This window comes from Dermacentor andersoni, chromosome 1 (genome assembly GCF_023375885.2).
Source record: "Dermacentor andersoni chromosome 1, qqDerAnde1_hic_scaffold, whole genome shotgun sequence".
In the NCBI taxonomy this organism is placed as follows: domain Eukaryota; kingdom Metazoa; phylum Arthropoda; class Arachnida; order Ixodida; family Ixodidae; genus Dermacentor; species Dermacentor andersoni.
The window spans coordinates 294,692,663-294,714,968 of NC_092814.1; the positions used below are offsets into that span (position 1 = coordinate 294,692,663).

Genomic DNA, 22,306 nt, shown 5'->3' on the forward strand with positions numbered 1-22,306 from the left:
TGTTGAATGGTAGGAGGGTTAAAAAATGGAGAATCTATTGCTTTTTATGGTTTGTGTGAAAGCACTAAATTTAAGTCATGCTTGCTTTTTCTTTTTGTTTGTTTGTTACATGCACCAGGCTTCTATCAATGTACTTGTCAACATGATCAAAAGCACTGGCCAGCCCACAGGAAAGAAGAAAAAGAAAGATGGAAGCCTGCTTCTTAGACCCATCATTTGTATCTGCAATGAATTGTAAGCATGATAAAGCATACTTCCTTGGTTAATTTGATCTTTCACTTAATTCGGCCCCGAGGAGTGCCTCGACAGGTGCCCTGACAGATAGATGCCTGCTTATTAAATTGCATGAAAGAGCTTGCTAATTTGAAATCTTTTGAACCTCAAACGCAAACAATTGATGGCATTCAACATACAACTGGATTAACACTTGGAATCTATGATTGATTAATAGAGTGAATAACTAGGTTTAACATTCAAAGCAACATCGGGGCTGTGAGAGAAGTCATAGTTGGAGATTTGAGGATTAACTTCGATGATTTGGGTTCTTTAACATGCACCTGAATTGACTTACACAGGCATTCTTACATTGCGCCTTTGTTAAAATCCGGCTGCTGCAAGACTACCCTGCCATCACATGAACTGATGGTGCAGTAGTTATGTGCAGTAGATCAACTACGCATGTAGACCAATTTTTCGAGGAACTGACTGCCACAGCGACCAACACGTGCGCATCGCATGGGCAACAGAGCCCTTTTTCCTCCGTATCTCTCTTGCCCTCCTTCAAACATTTGTCCTCATTCTCCTTTGCACTCTTGACTGATGCACCTGAAGTAAAAGCAGATAATCATCTAGTGGTACGTATATGGTTCTTCAGCCATTATGAGAAGGTTAACAAAATACATTAGAGTGCACTTGTTTTGCAAGATCACATATACAGTCCCTGTCGCCAAGTGTGCAGGCCACCATTGTATTTACTGCAAATGAATAAATGCTTAGTTTAAATAAAAATTTTGTAAGCACCCTTTACTTCAACTTTTGCATAATTCCATGTCCTGTTCAGGTCAAATTGAAGGAATTCAGCTGCACTCTATAATCTTATAAGCTGTAAAATATTCTCCCTGTATTATGACATTATATACTGTACAGTTCTTTCGCAATATCTTCCATGATGCTTGCATAGCCCTTAAAATTTCTTTACACAGAATTCTACCAAAGGTGGAGGGCTATATTTTTTATTTTACGTGAAGTGCTAGAACTCTCACATTTTTACATTTGGGTACACATTAAGGAAACCCGTGGGGGTCAAAATTAATTTGTAGTCCTTTACCACAGCATACCGGCATTGCACAGTACCTGCATTGGTTTAGGATGCAAAAATACCGACAAGTTACAAGTTTCTGTTGAACCTCCTGTTGATTGAAGCTTCTCTTGAACAACCTGTTGAATGTGACCAATGTTGCAAATTTGTGGATTTTCATTCAACCTGTCACGGGCTATTGAAATGTCTATTACTGACACATTGACTGCTGTGTAGTCTGCAACACTGGTTGCTGAAAAGTTTTGTATCTACTATTATCACCAACAGTAGATTCTGAGCATCACCTACAATACATATCTTTGGTTGCCTTCCCAATTGGTCCCCCAGTCTCCTGAGCCCACTCCACATGTTGAGCTTTGTCTACATCTCTCTCTGTTTGTCCCTTTCATTATGGTCTGCTGATGTGCTCAAAACCTTTAGCTGGCCCCTTATTTCACCGCCTAACCCTAGGCACCCAGTCTTTCACGACTTTATAAGTGATAAGTGATGAATCAAAAGGTGAATTAACAAGGATGCCTAATTGCAACTTCTTGAAATCTTTTATCCTCTGCTCACTACAAAGTGTTCAATAAGCTGTCTTTTATGCAGCACAAGGCCACTTAGCTGTGTGATGTGTCCTGCCTTAGATGTTTAATTGGTGCCAGGCACACTGCACCTAGGGACACTGCATTGGCATGGCCGATAGATGGGCACCTCATGACACTCTGTGACGCACTGAAGATGCTCATGCAGATAAAACAGTCCTGTTGACATGACTTGATTGTTTCTATGCCTTTAACCCTTTGAGGGTCGATTTTTTTTGCCATAGGCGACCGCCCAGGTTCGATATTTTAAATTGCAGATTCTAATTCTTCTTATGGACTTATTTAAAAAATAATTTACCTTAGTTTTATCTAGGGTGACCGTAAAGTGAGAAAAAATATTTTGCATTGGTATGTATGTACTCTTCATTCATGAATAGCAACAATACAAAAGGAAATAAACTTATAAGAATTAAAAATTTGATGCATTGTTATAGTTCAAGGCTTAGAATATGTGCACATGAGAATATTTCACAAGTCTTAAATATTCCTGCTCTTACACTAATATTTACGTCCATAGCGTAATCGAGCTCCTTAGGTGGGTACACTCAAGAAAACTGTCTGATTCTGTGCCCGTCAAAAAAGCAAAACATGTGACAAACTTCAGCTAATCTTCATCTTATCGACAACCAGATGCAATTAGATAATGCGAGTCTCAAAAAAAAAAATTAAATAAGTAAATAAATAAACATGCACGGTGGCATCCTTCCTATGATCACCCCTGTGAGCACTAAACGAGCGAGAAACAAGAGGTCGCCCTTTGAGTGATTAGTAATGAGACAGCCATCGGTTTTGCAAGTGCAAGAAGCCGAAACCGCCCACGGAACAAAACCCAAACCGCCGCCCGCACGCGCGCCACTGTGTCAGCGGTAGTATATAGACGCGCAGGAGCATATCTCTAAAACAAACCATGCAACAAAAACCGAGAGAGGGAGGCGCACGAAAAAAATTCCTTGTATTGCCACATAGTGGTAGCACATAACAGAAAAGAAAAAGGGTGGAAATTGGCACGCTTTTTAGACGTACAGACAACGCCATAAATATACGGCATCGACCATTTTGGACTTGTTCGCGCCGCCATATATTTACGTCATTAACCCTGAAAGGGTTAATTGCACTTGACTGAGCTGGTGGTGTTTTTCATTACATTTCACACTCATCACTCATATGTTATAGCAAGACTAATTGTTGCTGTGGCATTTGCTGATGACTTTCGTTTTTCTGATGCCACTTCTAGCTTTGTGTGCTTTAGACTGCTTTGTATGTCCATACTTATTAGGTGCACTAGTGATGCTGGCTAAGTTTTCTGACACAATCTATAATACTTTCTGCATATAGTAAAGTCTTGACAGGCTGTAAGCATCAGGAGTTGATAAATATGTTTCAGAATATTGCAGTATTCTTTCTGCACTTAGGCATAAGCGGTGGTGATGATGGATTTGCCCACTGTGGTGTCGCATGGGCTGTATCTGTGCAAAGTATGGCTACAGAGTCCAAAAGGTCCAGGCTTCATATGGTGCTTCTGCTACAGAATATCAATACTGACAGACTAAAACTGCATTTCTATGCAGGTATGTTCCAGCCCTGCGGCCATTGCGTCAAGTTGCATTGATGCTGCACTTCCCATCTACGCAGAAGGGTCGCCTTTGTACTCGGCTGTTGGAGGTATTAAGAAAACTGCATTCCTTCGCTTTATTGAAATGGTACAAAAAGGTAACCTGAAATAAGTGAGATGCTCTGGTTGGGTATGTTACTGATTTCTTCCTTGTAGTATATGATGGCAAATGTGCAAGAGCTAGTCTGAGATGAGTGAGATTGTGCTGTGTTAATATCCACGCATATGTGTTGCTTGTTAATTGTGCTCAAATCTTGTGCAATGTTTACATGCTATTTATTGTCTGTATTGTGAAGTACCATGGCTAATAACATGTGTATTCTTAAAGTTACATGACTCAATTGGCCAAGTTGGGAGTTGGGCTTGTCGTAACGGGGGTGGTGAACACACATACAATAAAACCAACAATAATTTTGTTTTGTTAAGGTTCTGGGCCCATGCTCTTTGATTTCGTTCCACTTCAGTTTTGCTTCAGGGAAATAAAGAGCTCTGATGATTTTTGGACTGATTGATCACAGTGCGCTTGATCCTCAAGTTTCCATGTTTTGACCTGATAGGAAGCACACAGGCTATCAGTGATTAGTCAGGGCATGCAAGTATTTTATTGGAAAGAATAATTTGGCATATGTGCAGCATGCATCCGAACTCACACATATGAACCGTATTGTGACTCATAATGGGCTGCTAGTGGGATGGGCTGACTGGGGAAGAAAAGCTCTTTTATTTAGCCTAATGCTTTTTTGGCTTTGCATCACTAGTCATGTTTGAACTGTTTCGTTCCAAACCAGTAACACTTATAATTTTTTTAGTTCAAGCTTGTTCAGGTTCAGGCATGTTTCAAAAATACAATTTTAGGTTCAGACTAGTTTCTGGCAAGAATGTTGGTTTGGGTATAGTTTTTGGTTCAAGTTTGAGTTCAGTTTGTCAGCTTAGTTATAACAAGATTGGGCTCTGGCTGATGCAGAGTAAAGGCATCTTGTGTGTTCTGCATATTGCATTACAACTAATTTCATGTTCATGCTGTGTGTTTGTCCGACTTTTCCAACGAGTACATGGTAGCTGAGGAATTGAAAGGTGAAGTTGTCAGCCCACTGTAGGCATATCAGTAATCACTCAGGATCAGAGTGGCTTAACTGTTCATTCAGCTGTTTCATGTCTGATCTTTCCCTCATGCATAGTATAGTTAGGTAGAGAATGTTGGGGTTTTGCAAGAATTAGAACCTGGTCTTGTGTTCTTGCAGGTGATGCGAAGAGAACGCATGAAAGGGGAGCAGACGGCTGTGTCTGCACTGTGTGAGAAGGCAGGAAATGATGTGCGTTCCTGCCTCTCTACACTTCAGGTAAAATGAGGAGTGTTGAACCACCACCTTTACATCAACATATCTGTTGTTTGCGACATCTTTCCTGCTATGCATAAGTGCACATGATGGGAGGCTTTAAGCTTGAACTTGTGATAAAAATATTCTTTGCAGTTCATCCATGGCCGAAAGAAGCAGCTGACACTAACAGATGTGAACACTGTCAATGTGGGCCAAAAAGACATTCAGCAAGGACTGTTATCACTGCTTCATGAAGTGTTTCAAAAACCACGGGCTGCTCGGTGAGGCATTATTCATTTCATTTCTATATTACTGATGAGAAGGTTTTTAAGACCTAAAAGTTTCCTGCAGTGTCATCCCTCCCCTGAGCCAGGATGCTGCTGCAGTAAGCCACTCAGAGGAATTGCCTAGGTTATGCAAGTCTTGTAGAAAATCCAGAAAGTAGGTGTATGAGGAACAGAACAACCTCTAGAAGCAGTGGTTTTGGAAAAGTATGTTGAGAGTACCTATTAACTGTTATCAGTGGTGAGAGGGACATCATGGGCATCGGCGCTATTATGGTGTTAGTTGAAACACATTGCAATATGTTACTAGCGTTCAGAAAAGTCTCATTTGAGGTAACACTTTTTGTAACTGTGCACTTAAATACATGGCTTCAACCTGCATAACTTGGAAGGCAGAGGGTGGTTTCCTGACATAGACTGAGCTCTGACGATTGTGTGGTGCATGGCTATTCTACCTTGCTGAAAACTCCAGAGCATAGACTTGGAAACATAATGAGGGTAATTGTGAGTATGTGGGGTTCCACCTGCACTGCAAGCATGTATTGTGCCCTTGTGTCAACAGCCATGTGCTTTTGCTGTGTGCTGCTCTTTACTCTCAATCAAACTTGACACGGAGCCGTTAGTTCCATCGGCTAACAGAGGGAAAACCAAGGAGTTTGATTCAAAATTATGGGCTTCACAAACTCTACAAATACTTTAGCACACCGTTGCTTAACAGCTCTGTAATAAAGTCGGCTTCACTGCTCTGTTTTTGAAGTTTGCGTCTTTGGCATAAATTGAATTTGTACTGGTACACATTGTGTTGGGTGTATGAAACTTGACAGGAACATGTGAATTGCCAGGATATACGTGTATTTTCATGTTGCCGTGACGGTGCTCTCATGAGAAAACAGACAGGAATGGTGAAAGAGAAGAAGCAAACTGTTTACTTTTCGAACTTGTGTCTGGAAAGCGGTACTTAAAGTCACAAGAAAGTGACAATCATAGTTGTCTGTTTTTGAATCTCAAGACACTGTTTAAGGCTACATGCTATTTATACATGTGTCATATGTTCGAGAGTGGCCAGTGGTTCTTGTATGTGTTCGAAAATGTACAACAGTGTTTGCAGTGCACGTGTGATCTGATTTTGGCGAGCCTGCCTTGCTATAGATGGATGAAATGACAACAGCATGAATAAGATCCCAACCGCGGTGGTTGTATTTTGATGGGTGCGAAATGCAAGAACACCTGTGTACCGTGCATTGGGTACATGCTAAAGGTCCCCTCACCAGGCGATATAGCAAATATTGTCATACACTAGAAGTTGTTATGTGCCCTCTAAGGAGTGTTCTACTGCAAGAATGTTTCATATTAGTTCAAAAATAGCAGGAATAAAAATATTTGAAGTGCTGCGAACCCATGATTTCAGGAGGCGAGTGCCACCACCAACATAGACACTCTCTCCACTTGCCCCGTCTAGCCTCTGCAATCAAAATTTCCTCCCTGTGTTCTCCCATACCGGAGCCAGAGGACCGTGCGACGAATACATCAGAGGCCCTGCCTTCTTTCTCTCTCTCTCTTTCTCATCTTTGCTGAGTGGTGCGGTTTCGATGACAGTCTTGCGCGTGAGCTGTTGCATTGTCTCGTTTCGCACCACAGATGATTTTGCGCTCTCTGCACGAGAACACTTGATGAATGGTATAATTCAGTGCCACGATCATGAGCACTGAGGCAGGCGCGAGAGAATGAAATAGCATGTTCATGGTGCAGGAACACGGTAGAAAATGACATAGTTTTGTTCTCTGTGTGCGTGACTGCACGACGTGGGAACAAGCAGATGAAACGGAATTACATCTCTCTTTCTGTGGTACAAAGTAAAATGAAAACACGCAGGTGTATGTCTTATTATTTCTTTAAACATTATTTGTCTTGAATATTCTCGAATTCACGTGTCACTACTAGTCACAGTTACACTGACAGTGCCGTGCTGTGACACTGACAGCACAGCACTGTACGTAGGCGTAGTAGGCATGTACGTAGGCGCATTTGCATGATTGACGTCAACTCTCCGGCTGGAAGCATGGCACCCGTGAGAAGTGCAAATGACGCTTGGTTTAAAATTTAAGCCCTTTCCATGGTGCGTAGTGATGTAATACTTAGCAGACACAATCATTAGTGCACAATGTATGCACTGCATTTGTAGCTCAAAGTGGCCAGACCCGGTGAGGAGCCTGTTAAAGAACCCCAGATGGTGAAAATTAATCTGGAGTCTCTTACTACGCCGTGCCTCATAATCATATTGGGGTTTTGGCATGTGAAACGGCAGAATTAGAAAATTAAAAATAAAACAGCATGAATGCTTAAATAGAATAGGCACATTTTACATTGCATTAAAGCAGAATAACACTGATAACAGGCAGCAGCGAATGTCAACAAGAAAAAGGATAATGAAGAACATATGGCAGTATGCTGTGTGTGATAATTTTAATACATTAAAAGTAAGTTTGTCTGCTGTGTCTTTTCAAACTGTATTATAGTGTGTCTGTGTCTGCCATTGCGTCTGTACAAAAAAAGTCTTATAAATATGCATGTTTTACGTTGTTACATAATTGAAACTTTAGCTCAGTTAAATGGAGTGTGATCGACTAACCGCACCTTCTGATTTTCTGCAGGAAAATGTTTCGGCACCATATGGATAATGCGTTCAGCACTGCTGCAAAGAAGCCTGAAGATATGCGGTAATTTATTTTCACAGCTGAGGGTTGCACAGTGTACAGCTACACAGAAACAGCTACACCTACAACATCGTCACATAGTTTTGTTTTGTCTTATTAGGGCAAATTTTGCAGTATGTATGTTATTGCACACAGAGCGCTACACAACAGGCTCATAAATAAGATCGGTTTCAACCTCCTCGCCTATTCAGAGTGGCATGTGTAAATACTGATCCTGTAAATATAAAGGAATTATTATTCCAGCACATATAATAGGTAAAGAAACAAATAGGACACATTTGCTGAAATGTGCAGGAGCTAAATTGACAGACTGCAAGCAGGGTAATTTATTAGAAACAATGGCAAGTAGTAAGTAATCTGATTGGTTATTGCAGGATGTGTTGTTTCGTTATCTTTGATGAAGGGCATGTACGTAGTAAAGAAATATCATGACTAGCTTGCTTGTGAAATTTGGAAAGCATAAACCATTCACAAGCATGTGCTAGCACACTTCCTGTCAGTCTTCTTGATGAAAAGGTGAAATATCTTGACTATTAGTTTTTGACATTTGTGCCTTGCTGGCAATTTTTATCACATCTCAGTTCCTATCTCCCATTCTCGCTTTGTCTATTTTTTTTTCTGTGTTGGTTTCTTGCAGGCTTTATACATTTTTTTTTAAATTTTATAATTGTTCTTTGCCTGCACAATTACTTCTATTTTTGACTGCCTTCAGTCAATGGCTGTTCGATGGTCTGCTGAGCAGCTGGCTTGGATAGCTTCATCATTTTGACTCTTGATTAGCCCTTTCTGCCTATGTCTAAGCATGCCACATTTTTTCAACTTTGTAGGTATCGCACCACTTCGAAAAAAACCATTAGTTGAGCCATTAGCAAGCCATACAGTCCAGCTTTTAACTTTTATGAAGTGTTGCTATTGTGTTTTTATAGACAATTGACACTGCTTCCCTCTCAAGCTCCCTACTCAACTCAAAGTGGTCACCACGTGGGTGATAATGAGGGCTTCTGAACATGACCGAATTAAAAGGCAGGCGAAATTCACTGATGTTAAATTGACAGAAAACTATACTGCTTTAAGCTATAACAGTGCACAAGGGAAATAAATGACAGTACTCATTGCAAATGTTCTGCATTGTCTTCAACCTCTGTACCTTCTTAATGCTTTTAGAAGGCTCATGACTAGAGACGAGAACTTTAGCTAAAATGACAGTTTTTTGTCTTACAACCTTATTGGGCCTGTTCAACATATAAGCATGAACTATGGGTCTAGAAACACATTAAATGGTACCCACTGCGGTTACTTAGTGGCTAGGGCGTTGTGCTGCTAAGCAGGAGGTCGCGGGATCGAAACCCGGCTACGGCAACTGCATTCTGATGGGCGCAAAATGGCAGAATGCACATGTGCTGTGACAATTGGGTGCACATTGTTTTATTCGATAATTTCTGGAGTCCCCCACTACCACGTGCCTCATAATCAGATCATGGTTTTGGCATTTGAAGCCCCAGAATATAATTTTTAAACATTTTAATGGCACTTTTATGCCTATACATAGATGCCTATTTCGATGTTGATGCCTGCTATTGTATTTTCAGAGCTTAAAGATGCCCTTTTCCGCATTTTGTTCTAACATTACTTTGTTTATAATGATATCATTCGGTGGGGAACTTGGCCGAAGGCAGCCGATTGTTACCACAAACACCTTGCCTGTGCAAAGGCCGTTCTACATAGCTTCGCTGTAGATGAGAACATTGCGGTGAGACGGGCTCAAGCTGCACTATGCGACAATACAATTGAAGGTCACTTGGCGTACTTTGTTCCCACATCACGTTTTTAGCCAACATCATTGAGATACTTGAATGATGGGGCACAACACTGACCTGTAATGTAGAGATAATTTTGGATGTTCAGGAAAAATTTTTCATCATCCCCGAAGGACCTGTTGCTGATAGAGTTAGAAAATTCAATCTGTCTCAAACAAAAATCTGGAGTTTTCGGTAGAGGTGTGCGAATACTCTAATATTCGACTTATTGAATATTCAATCTTTTGAATACTTTATTTACTTGATTGTAATATGCACCTGCTTTCCGTGACTAAAAAAAGAAGTTCTTTTACAGTACCACACACCTCATGCTTTCATATAGAAATACAACTTTCTCTCATTTGGAAAAACAAACATTTACTCCCAATGCACTAAAGTTGCGATTGTAGAGAAGGATTGGAACAGTATAGTGAATAGTCCTCCAACGCTTTCTAGTGCGTCGTCCTCTTCAGCACTTTCGCTTGAGAATGGCGCTCGCGCTCGGAGTCCGTGCTCTGCCTAGACTGTCGCCGCTGTGCTGCTGCTAGTCCGATCAAATAAACACCTTAACATTTGGTGGAGAGTGCTGAGCCCTTAAACCTCCCACCCTGGAACTTCAATCCCATACCCTGGCATCTACCGTGCCTCAGGACGCCTCTCAGCAAACACCTCCTGCTGCACTGACCGCGTATCCTGGTGTACCTCATCACCGCGACCCTGCCATCTTCACTGGCGCAGCTGACACCGATGTGGAGGACTGGCTCACCACACATGAAAGTGTCAGCGCGCATTACAAGTGGGACGAACCAGCCAAACTGAACAATGTGTTGTTCTACCTCGCGGGTGTCACCAGCCTATGGTATAACAACCACGAAGCAGACTTCCCGACCTGGTCCGCCTTCAAGACCGCCCTTGTCAATATATTTGGTTGCCCCGCTGTTCGTAAGCTGCGTGCTAAGCAGCGTTTGCGGGCGCGCTCTCAGCAGCCAAGTGAATCACTTACCAGTTACATTGAAGACATCCTGGACCTATGCAGGAAAGCGAACTCGACTGTGGCGGAGTCTGAGCGGATCAGTCATGTACTGAAAGGTATCAAAGACGACGCCTTCAACATGTCGCTCACCAAGAATCCTTGGTCCGTGGCCAAAATCATCACATTGTGCCAGAGCTACGAAGAGTTACGGTGGCAGCAGTCATTGACCCGTCGCTCCTCATCAGGCAATGAACCCCTCACTGGTTTGGCTGCAATTTTGGACCAGTCTGCATTGCTCGAGGAAATTAAGGCACTCATCCGTGAGGAGCTTGCCCGCCAACTGTCATTGCTGACCTTTGCGCAGCCGCAGCATATGCAGGAGCCGTCCTCGCATTTTGTGCCTTCGCTCCGCTGAATCATTGAGCACGAGATCATGGCTTTGCCTGAGCTCTGCCAAAACGTTCCTGCGGCTGCACCTCTCAGCAATTGTAGAGAAGGATTGGAATGATATAGTGGGTTGTCCTCTTCAGCAGTTACGCTCGTGAATGCTGCTTGCACTCGGAGTCCATGCTCTGCCTAGACTGTCGCCGCTGCGCTGCTCCTAGTCTGATCAAATAAAGACCTTAACATTTGGTGAAGGTGCGGGGTACTACTGGCAACCACTGGCGGCTATCGGTGGTGTAATTGTATCGGTTGAGTAGGTCGTCATGAATGGCGAAATAGTGGGCTTGACGACGTAACACGCGAGTGGCTGGTTGTGCCGATGGATCGGAGAGAAAGTCTATCAGTGAGGCAATATAATGGTCCTTGTGCTGTTCAGAAGCAATGGTGTGAAGGTTGATGGAAGAAATCAAGCCGGGATACAGAGCAGCTGGCATTGTCGTCAAACAAGAGTGAACGTGAGAGGTTGTCGTCGTCAGAGTGCCGACGGCCGTTACGGTACAGCACGTGAATATTGTAGTCCTGCAGGCGAAGTGCCCAACAGACAAGGCGGCTTGAGGGGTCCTTCAGTGACGACAACCAACAAAGTGCGTGGTGGTCCGTGACAACGTCAAATGGCTGGAACTTAGTAAGAGCCCAGATGATCGCCAAACATTCTTTTTCCGTCAAGGTGTAGTTACTCTCAGCTTTCGTAAGCGTGCGAATTGCATAAGCCACAACGTATTCAAAAAAGTGTTTGCATTGTGCAAGGACTGCGCTGAGGCCACACCAATGGCATCAGTGTGCACACTCGGGATTATTCCAAACTTACCAGCGCATTCAACAGCGGTACTACTGGCGTGGGATGTACAGCTACGTTCAGAAGTTTGTTCGCTCGTGCCTCGATTGCCAGCGCTGGAAATCTTCACCGCGCCTCTTGCCAGCCGGTCTGCAATCGTTACCTTGCCCTACCCGGCCATTCGGGCGCATTGCCATCGATTCGTATAGTCCACTTCTGCCGACATCTGCTGGTAACCACTCGGCCATTGTGGCTGTTGACCACCTCACACAATACACCGAAAATGCCGCCCTCCCAGTGGCTACAGCGTGCGATGTTGCCTCCTTCCTGCTTCGCCGATTCATACTGCGTCATGGTCCACCACAGGAGTTGCTCAGCAATCGTGGATGTGTCTTCTTGTTGGAAGTCGTTGAAGCCATCCTCAAAGAGTGCCATGTTGTACACCACACGATTACTGCTTACCACCCGCAGACCAATGGCCTCACAGAATGCTTTAACCGTTGTGGGGATGCGCAACTCTCACGTGTCCCCTGATATGTTGTTTTCTCGCATAGCTCTCGTCTCCTGTAATCCGGCTTCACCGCATGGCTTTACTGTGGCGGTCGGTATGCTTGCAGGGTAGTACGAGAGATGGCGCGAGTGTTGCTCTGCTAACGCCACCTAATGGCGGTGTTACTTGGGCGCAAAAAAGAGAAGGCTCTTCCTCTTTGGCGCGGGGTCGGCAAGCGGCGCGGACGTTTTGCGCGTGCACCAATCCATGCTTCTGCAAGACGGTCTCGCGAGGCCTACCCCGGAATGGATGAACACGATTGTTCAAACGCGCCACCGTTCGCGTGACCGTACACGTGAACGACCAGGCATTAGTGTCCAGCATGGGGCGAACATATTCGCTCATTGTTTGGTAGCGGTGAGTCGGACTTTCGCAATTTGTTGCGTGCCCATTGGCATATTTTGTGAATAGCAACTTGGCTAGCAGGCATTAGTCTATGAAAGGTGCAATAAATGCCCTTGTGATTGTTTGTACTACTGTGTTGTCGTTCCTTTGTCCCAAGAGCACGGGTGAGAACCCCACACCATACACTTGGCGACATGCTCGCAATGTACGTAGCCTCCGACCACACAAATTGGAATGCCATTCTGCCCTTCGCAACCTACGCGTCCAATACCGCCACTCAGAGCCCCACTGGCTTTTCTTCCTTTTTCTTATTGTACGGCCGACACCTGTCGCACGCAATCGACACAATCCTTCGGTACAAGCCGGATGCATGTGAGTGTGCGCCTGTTTCTGCCACAGCCAGACATGCCGAAGAATGTCGTGATCTAGCACAGGCCTTTACTTCAAATGACCAAGAGAACCACAAGAGCATTTGCAGTGACACCACTTCTGCGCCCACGTTCTTCCCCGCAGTGCTTATGTGGCTTTGGGTCCCTTCCACTGCACCTGGTCTCTCATCGAAACTACTGCCCAAGTATGAAGGCCCCCTACCATGTTGTTGAACGCACATCTCCGATCAACTTCATGATCGAGCCAGTTGAACCATCTTTGGACATGCATCGTCGTGGATAAGACATTGTCAACGTCGACAGCCTCAAGATTTACTATGACCCACTTACAGTGACAAGCTGTTAGGTCGCTGGGTGGTGCCCTTTTCGTTCTTTGGGGTAACTGTAGAGAAGGATTGGAAGGACATAGTGGGTCATCCTCTTCAGTGCTTTCGCTCGTGAATGCCGCTTGTGCTCGGAGTCCGTGCTCTACCTAGACTGTCGCCGCTGCACTACTCCTAGTCCGATCAAATAAACACCTTAACACGATGAACAAAAAAAGTCGCAATTTCGCGACTGCGATAGTAAGTTGCGATAGTAAGTTAGTGGACAGTTATACGAGAAAGGATAGTAGTCTTATCGGCCGTGTAAACTTGTAAACATTCATTTATTAACGAAATTAACACGCACAGTGTCATGCGCGTACAAGCAAACATGAACACGTCTCACTCGATGACCTTGGAAACTTGCTGTCAAAACGCTGGAGTGAGGAAGTCCTGTAGCAGAAGCAAGCGAATTGACCTTCGTGCTGCCTCTTGCTTCAACGCAAACCAAGCGACGAGAACACAGTACACACGAAGCTATCGGCCCTCGAAGCGCCTAAACACGTGGACTCTGTCCCCATCGCAGATTGCTTTCGTGATAGGGCCCACGCGGCTGCACGCAGCCACGCCATACTCAGCAGCCACCGGAGTAGAACACATCTCCTTCTATTTGTGCCAGTCCCGCATGAAAGTTTCGGAAACTTCGAATGTCCGTGATGTGGCCCGATTTCCGTCAGTGTCTGCACACACGATCACTTTTCTTTTAAATGCGGCATCACGATGAACTCGGTGTGTCTTCGCAGTTGGTACTTCCAAGCTGATAGAGCAAACACAGAAAACAGGGAGATAGGTGGTAGACTAACCTAAGCATGCATACTACAGCACATGGAGGAAGCTATGGCAGCTAGCCTCGAAGCGAGTTTGAGGCTGCTATTTTGAAGTGCCGATGGCGATATGGTAACGCAGATCTAGGGCCATACTTCATTCTAATGCTCACGCAATTTTTGGACCCGTTTTTTTTTTTTTTTTTTCAGAAGAAAAGAGTATGTTATATTCGAGCAAATGCGGTATTCGATCTCTCGAATATCTTTACCTTCGGTGAATGACCCAGCCATGGCGGTTGCCTTGGATTTGCGCAGTGTTCCCACGGAGCGCTATCTTTATTGGTACAAGAAGGACCCTGGTACAAGGTTCGACCAGGCCAACTGAACCACTGATCGAAATGATTAATGCTACCAGAACAGAGGGAACAATAAAAGCAGTGCGTGTGGAAAGCACAGAAGCATGTGTGGAGATTAGGCCATTTAGCCACTGTAAGGGATGCTGATTGCATTGCATAAGCGAGTTCAGAGTTCGCACATGCATATTCGCACAGTTCGAAGCTGTCACTTGGCACATATGCTCGCTGTAGTTGCCGGCTGGTTCACTCCGGACCCGAACGCCGCTTCAACGACTGTCAATCTAATTCATACAAGTGATCTTGCGACACTGATGAGCCGTCCGTAGGAACATATTAGCGATAAGCTTTCCACGACGATTTGCAGGCCGTTATCACATCGGCAGGCAGTGAATTTTTGTCGAAGCCACACCATTGGCCACACTGTCTAGCCAGTTAGGCTTAATCGGAGCTGTGTCGTCAGGTGTTGGCAACTAAAGTTACGGTTACCGAATCGACACAGATCTAGTCACAATGGTCATTCAGCCCTCAGAAAGGTGACAAACTGGCTCGCTGATAAAAGCGATTGCATGGGATGACCGTGACATATTCACGGCCGCCTTCTTTGTGAAATATTGTATGGTGACCCCTCGTGCTGAATGGCGTGTTTCTAGGCACACAACAGCCTCTTTTTCGTAGCTACAAGCAACCCGTCACAAGACTAGCTTTGCATTTACATGGCAGGCTCAAAAATATAATGTGACAACGCGCTGACCCCTGGCTGCAGATGCAGAGTGCAGATGAATGCGGTCAGAAAAAGAGGGGTTGGGGGGAGTGTTGTGTGAACTTGCCATGGGCCTCCCAATTTGAGAACTCTTTACCGACCTTGCTGACCGCGGTCGATGCTTGTGGCGCCAATGACTCCGCAGAGCGGTACCGTGTGGTGTGATGCACACTCCACCGCTTTTGTCTGTTGTGCAGATTGGCCTTAATGAGCTGACGATGACCCACAAGAACCACCTGCCATAAAGTTAGAAAAACCCTCCCTCCTGTTTCCTGGAAGAAAGCTGGAGAGCAGTACTTTCTAAGCAATAGAAGATTGCTATGAAGCACAAAATATGGCCAACTATTGTACTGAAAATCCCATTGTTATTTAGGATAACTTTGCTATTTCATCAGCTTCAGAGGAGAAAAAAAACACTTAATTCTATTTGACAGACATTCTATCAATAAAAAAATATTTTCCACACCTTCATATAGAAACTGAGTTATATGTGCTGGCATACTAATTTGGTGTTTATTTATTTATTTATTTATACAATACTCTTTAAGAGTAGAGCATACTATGCATCTCAGTTCGTAGGTACCTAAGTTACTGTAGCTAGCAAGATTCTTGTTAAATAATGTCATTAGCCTCCTGAGCATGTGCAGCGCTGTGTTTCTTGCACAAAATTTGGAAGCTTAAAAGCTTGTGTTAAGTTTTCTGATATTCGATATTTGATTCGAAATCTACTAGCATATATGGTATTCGCATACCCCCACCTTTTGATACTGAAAGAATGGTCAAAGATTCTGACCGGCAAACATTCTGCAATTCATCAAGGCATTGAATCATCGAACATTCTGAAGTACAAATATGTGCTGCTAACTTTTATGGTTGTTGAAAGTTCTTTTTCTGCATACACACCAATACTTGGTGATAAAAGGTGCGACATGAAACCCGAAAATCTTGAGATCTGCTTTGTCACTGCTTTCACAACTTTTCTCATAATGTCTAGTGACACTAAAGTTCGCGTAATTCTTGGAACCTACGCAGCTTGCCTCATTCCATTTTATCGAGGCAATGAAGTGAATTTCATAGAACTGGGCTTCAGTGGGCAGTGTTGCTTAGAAAATCATAATTTATCCTCAAATTCACAGTGAAAGTTCTTATTTATTGAGCCTATACGTGGCCTAAAATACAATATTTGGTGCTTATATATACCTTAAATGACTGCTTTAATGCCTGTTATAGGCGCCCAAAACAGTATTTTTTAGCGCCTGAACTTCCGTTCTCAACTCATTACATTTAATACACCTTGCCTATACTTGGTGTCTTCTGTATGTTGGTACTTGAAGTATAAGCTCGGTAAGCAGCAGTCGGGTTTTGCATTTATCTATTGTTGATAAAGTGTTGATAATGTGATGAACCGTCTCTTGCCAGTTCTTACGGTGGAACATGTGTAATTTGTACATTGTCCCCTACTTTAAAATAAAAAAAATAACATTGTATTCAGTTTAGTTAACACAATGTTTTTATTTGAAAGTAGGGGACAATGTCAGGTGTGTAAGCTTAGAACAAAATAATTGTCTACTTGTCAGTGAATGCAAACGTAAAATGAAAAGATCTGTGGTATTTTTCTTAACAGACTGAACTGAAATTTTTTCGCTTTGCCCTCTCTTTACAAAAGAGTGCCTTTGAGTCCTGCATGCATGTTCAGTACGTTTCCAGTTGTCATAAAAGAACTAATCAGTTTTCATTGCTTCTGCTATGTCATAGGTTTGACTCCCTAGCTCGATCAGCACAAGGATTTGGAGACTACGAGAAGCTTATTCAGTCTCTTTTTGACAATTATGTCAATGTCAACTTTCGGGATCCTCGTTTTGAACTGGTAAGTTTATCGGCTGACCAGAGAAGTATTGGAAGCGTCAACAGCATACCTTTGTCTTGATGCAATTTTGTGCAGTCAGAAAAAGTAGGGGGCTTTAAAACCAAAACAACATTGATGAATACTTTAATTACAGTTTCATTTCAGACTATTTGAATGCTCTGAGAAATAAACCAAATGTGTCCTTTCACATTACACATTCCAATGCATCTCTTAAGTAAAGGTGCCCTGAAACACTTTTCTAACTAGTCATTGAATGGCCTCACTATTAAAGTATGTTGTCCCACGAATCTCATGGCCCAACATTTTTTTGGATAAGGAGTTATCGCATCCATACCCGGCTTTATCTCTCTTTTCGTCTCCACTAGCGCACTGGAAGCAACACAACGGAGAAGCCAAGAAGTCCCAGCCAAAAGTTTAGTGTCGTGGCGACAAAGGGCTCATCGCAGCAACCCGTGGCAGCCGTGGCAGACTATGAAGCTATGTGCTGTGCAAAGATGAAATCATTTTTCTGTCTTTTTGAGATTGCAGACATATATAGCTTTCATTTACTTAACTCAAAATTAGCAACTATGTATTACTGAGAATGTTCTTGCGATCACGAAACCAGCCAATAGTGTTGGTGGGCCAACTGCTTTTGATGTCAACATTGCAGATGCGAAAGCAAGCAACTGTTCACCGCTTCTGACACGAGATTGTAAATTCCCTGCTGCATGCTGTGCAATAATAATTGTCTCATGTGTTCACAGGAGCCTCGTTAACAGATCGGCAATGGCCAAAATGGCAAAGTGCCAATCCTCTCTGTCTGCCTCCTCATATGTGATGGTACTCAGAGGGAAGCAGTCGATGCTCCACAGTTCAACGTTGTGTACTTGTCGTAATGTAATGCATTGACGGCATGCTTGTTCAGTTTCACTAGCTTTTCCTTTTTGTTCTCCCTTGACAGATCCATGAAGGTCCTGAATGGCTGTGCTTCACAGATCAGCTACTGACTACAGTGCACCACTTGCAGAACTACTCACTGTACCCATACCTGCCATTCATTGCACCTGCCTTTCATCGTGTTTTCTCAGTTGTGCCCTATACAAAGATGGTCTTCCAGAACTCCTTCCTTGAGGTACTTGAGAAGCCCATTCTTTTCAAAAATGCTTAAAGACTCTTGCAATGCTTACATGGCAGCAGAGAGAGATAAATGTTTTAGCAAGTGGAAACTTTGTGAAGTGCGTGGAGAGGCTTATGAACTTTGTATCCAGTGAAAAAACAGTACTGCACTTTGCACAGTGCAGCCGATGTTGCCACAGAGAGCACCTTTGTCATTTTCATGGTATGCTGTGAAAACTTGAGAAAAGCACTTGAGGCAGTCGGTATGTGGAACGATGATAACAACGGGACAATACAAAAACAAAACAAATGTTGATCACATGATAGCACCAGTATTGTCATCATTTAGGCTGTGACACATACAACTATACAAACTGTGTGCCTTGTCCACTTTCATACACTTGTACTCTAGTTGGACGTTATAGATATTGGAAAGCTACAAGTAAGCATCATGAAAGAAATGGCGGTACTTGAGATGAATGGGACAAAGAGAAGAAGGCACACAGACACCGCTGTACTTTTGTGCCCTCTCCATCTTGTCCTGTTCTTTTGAAGTGCTTTTTTTTTTTATGATGCAATACCAACTGGCTGGGAAGTCCGCCCTGCACAAGTGAGCATCTTTGGGGGGAAAAAATATAAGAATTTGGAGCTATTGTTAAGCAGCAGGCATCATGAGGCACACCAAATATGTTGCTTACCAACTTCAAAATAATAACATCTACAACACAAGACACAAAACTTTATTACAGGATTGGCCGTTAAGGATGAAATTATCATTATAGTGCATAGGCAGACAGTGTTTGATAACTATGCTTTGTAGACTGATTTCAACCTTGGTGAGAAGTACTGTTTTATGGTAATATAATGCTTTGGCAGGATCATAAGCCTTAGGGAGTATAATTGAAAGGTGGGATAAATGGCTTTTTGCTGTTCAAAGCAAATTAGTGCTACAGTCGCAGGTCAATTGTAACATATCAAAGCGATATTGGAATCACCTTAGTGTTTAGGCACTGTTGCTGAATTAATAAATACAGTCGAATCTCGTTAATTCAAACACGCTTAATTCAAATTTCTGGTTTATTCAAACTGATGCTGTGGTCGCGTCAAAGTTATGTGTATTCCTATGGGCGAAAACGCCTGGTAATTCAAACGCGCAAGGATTTGTGACGGTTAATTTGAACAAACTGCGCTTTGACAGTGCTCTCAGCAGCGAGCCAAATCATGCAGCAGCGCCTCCGACCAGCATTGCTCTGACCCCGCCATAGAAGAAAAGCTTAGGATAGACCCCTCAGTGCCGTGCGTGAAGAAAAATAAAAAACAACCGTGGCGGCGTGAATTTCACCCTCTCTCAAATGGCAAGGTCGCAGTTTCTGCGTCACACTGGAACACGCATGTATGTGCCTCCATCTGAGCCACATGGAGAAAATGGCAGTGAGCCCTTCTCCTTCCTCTATTTTCTGGTCATATGTTAACCTTGGCTGTGGCGCAGAGGGAAGCAGTGGCGGAGGCCCAGTCAGTCGGCCCAGTTGCCCAGTGGTGTCGCTGTTCTTGTTGCCGTGAGGTGCTACGCGTTGGCTAGGCTTTGGAGGGTACACGTTAGTTGTCACATTTGCAAGTGTCATGGTGAGCTGGGGCACATATCGCCCACCAAAGGGCCTCAAAATGAAGGTGGAGATTCTACATGTGACGGGTGTCCATAACTGCATTAGTGACAGGTGTCCTGTGATTTGTAAATACCTGTGAATAAATCATCTGGAACTTCCCACTCATCTGTTAGCTCAGTGCACATGCACCACTGCAAGTAAGTCCTCCATTCAATTAGCTTCCTTTAATTCGAACTTCCTTCTATTCGAACAAATGTTTGGACCTCTTCGAGTTTGAATTATCAAGATTGGACTGTACTATCCTCTAGTGCTCTTCAGGGTATTTGTCAAAGGTGCTCCTTGAACTCTAGCAGGTGCATGCAGTTGCGTCACATAGCACATTACTCAGTAGCTACACACAGGAGCAGCACTTGCATGAACAATCCTTGCAACACAACAGCCTTCAGGGAGGCTGCAGCACAGTAGCATGCATCCATTACCATGCACAACTTGTTATTAGCATTTTGCATCAGCAGTTGGCACAAGCACTTTCTCGGCTGCATTAGTCATGTCTTCATATTTGTTGTACTTATTAGATTGCAATCATCATAGTGTTTAGCCACAGATTTTATGCACAGTGTTTCTCTTACACCTCTGTGCTTTGCGTCCAGAGGGGTTGTACTATCACAAATTCTTATGTCATGCTTCTGTTCTGTCTGCACATTTCTAGGCCCGAGCCAAGCAGTTACAGATGCACAACATACTGGTGTCATTGATCGGAGAATCATCACCACAGGCACGCTGTTTTGTGACTGAGACGACACTGCTCAGAGATGTGCTACCTTGGTTGTTGTGCATCGTACAGCCAACAATTCGACCGGTGGGTTTTGCCTTTGCAGTATTTCATAATTGTTTTTCTTCTGTGCAAAGTATACTGTGGCTATAACTACAGCAAGGTCATAACTGTGACCATTCTTTTAGCGAAATTTCCAGGTGAGATAGTTTTTATGAATTTATGGATGAGAGTTCCCAGATGAGATGTTTCACTTACTTTCGGCGCATATATAACCTTTGAATATATAACAGCAAATATATCCAATGAGCTACGGACCAACCCAACAGCAGCCATGCCAAACCCAGGAGGGTAGGAAAAGAAAGCTTAGCTTTAAAAAAGACACAAAGAAAGCTCGAGGCTTTTGCCACAGAACAATGCGAAATTGAAGTCCCCATCTATGCTCCAGGTGAATTCTGGCAGTCATATGTAGTCAGCAAGGCACACTTCTCAGTCTTGAAGCCAATTTCTCTTACTGCAATTTTTCATCACACTCAAGCATTAGCAGAAACAATTACAGTTAAACCTCGATATAACAAAATATTTAACTTTTCATAACCTCTTGTCCATAGAACACCATGTATTTAGAACCTCAATATAATGAAGTGTGTTTGTATGCGATTTGAATATAACGAAATTTCACTTTTGCCACAAAGGAATGCCAAGACAATAAATGGGAACTTCCGTGGACGGAGATAGTCAAATGATTTAATTACAAGCGGCTGCTTGCAAACTCTCCTCTCAAATTGCATGACGCATTACAACAGCGACCGCCAAAGTGGCACCGCATCCTGTTCCGTATAAAGTCCAAGTGCGATAAGATCCTATCACACACTGTGTGCTTTATTTAGGTGTGAGTGAAAGTGTGCAAGGATGAGACAAGAAAGATGGTGTCTTCATGAGTGCAGTCTTCCTGTGCGAACAGAGGGACAGAGGGGGAGGGGTGCAAGCTCGAGCTTGCGGTAATGCTATCAAGAGTGCACAAGGTGGAGGGGAAGGGACGAAGTTGGAGGTAAGTTAGCATGTGTCTCGGCCGTGGCTGCGCATGGCTGTAAGCACGGCTGAGCACATACGCAGCCGCGCACCCTGCTTTAGAGGTAATCTGCCAGGTGTGCAAAGAGTGGGCGTGCCGAGACGGCGTGGCACAATGCAAGCAGTCTTACTGCACATTTAGTATTGGAGGTTGCGTAATTTCTAGTTTCGGTGACACGATGGAGCCAGAGGCAGATGAAGCATTTGCTCACCGCTGCCAGTGCTTTTCCTGATAGCGTCGTCCCAGTGCGGGCAATGCTATCAGTCGCGGGGACGGAGCACACATGAAAGCGTGGCTGGCTTCACTTAATTCGTACCGCCGAGAAGATATCATCGATGTACGTGACATGGAACCCTAGCATTCATTGCCGACTCCCAAATTTATCAAAATGAATTGCTTTCTCATTCAAGCTTGCTTTTTTTCGATTGCCCGATAATTCAGAAAATTTTGCGGCCCCTTTCCATGTAAGAAAAATCTATCGAGGACTGTACTTACTTGCAAAAAAGGTTGAATTTCAATACAACGAAATTTCGATATAACAAAGCACA

The 22,306-nt window shown here is 43.6% G+C and overlaps 1 protein-coding gene across 1 annotated transcript in view; it reads left to right on the plus strand.

Moving 5' to 3' along the window:
* Positions 1–22,306, plus strand: part of cutlet (chromosome transmission fidelity protein 18 homolog) — a 117,650-nt gene that overhangs the window by 57,576 nt on the left and 37,768 nt on the right. Inside the window, exons 10-17 of the mRNA XM_050196797.3 lie at positions 119–234; positions 3,471–3,564; positions 4,756–4,854; positions 4,987–5,114; positions 7,769–7,834; positions 17,101–17,212; positions 18,156–18,326; positions 20,624–20,773. Of these exons, the coding sequence (XP_050052754.1) occupies positions 119–234; positions 3,471–3,564; positions 4,756–4,854; positions 4,987–5,114; positions 7,769–7,834; positions 17,101–17,212; positions 18,156–18,326; positions 20,624–20,773 (936 nt within the window). The remainder of the gene's footprint in view (positions 1–118; positions 235–3,470; positions 3,565–4,755; positions 4,855–4,986; positions 5,115–7,768; positions 7,835–17,100; positions 17,213–18,155; positions 18,327–20,623; positions 20,774–22,306) is intronic.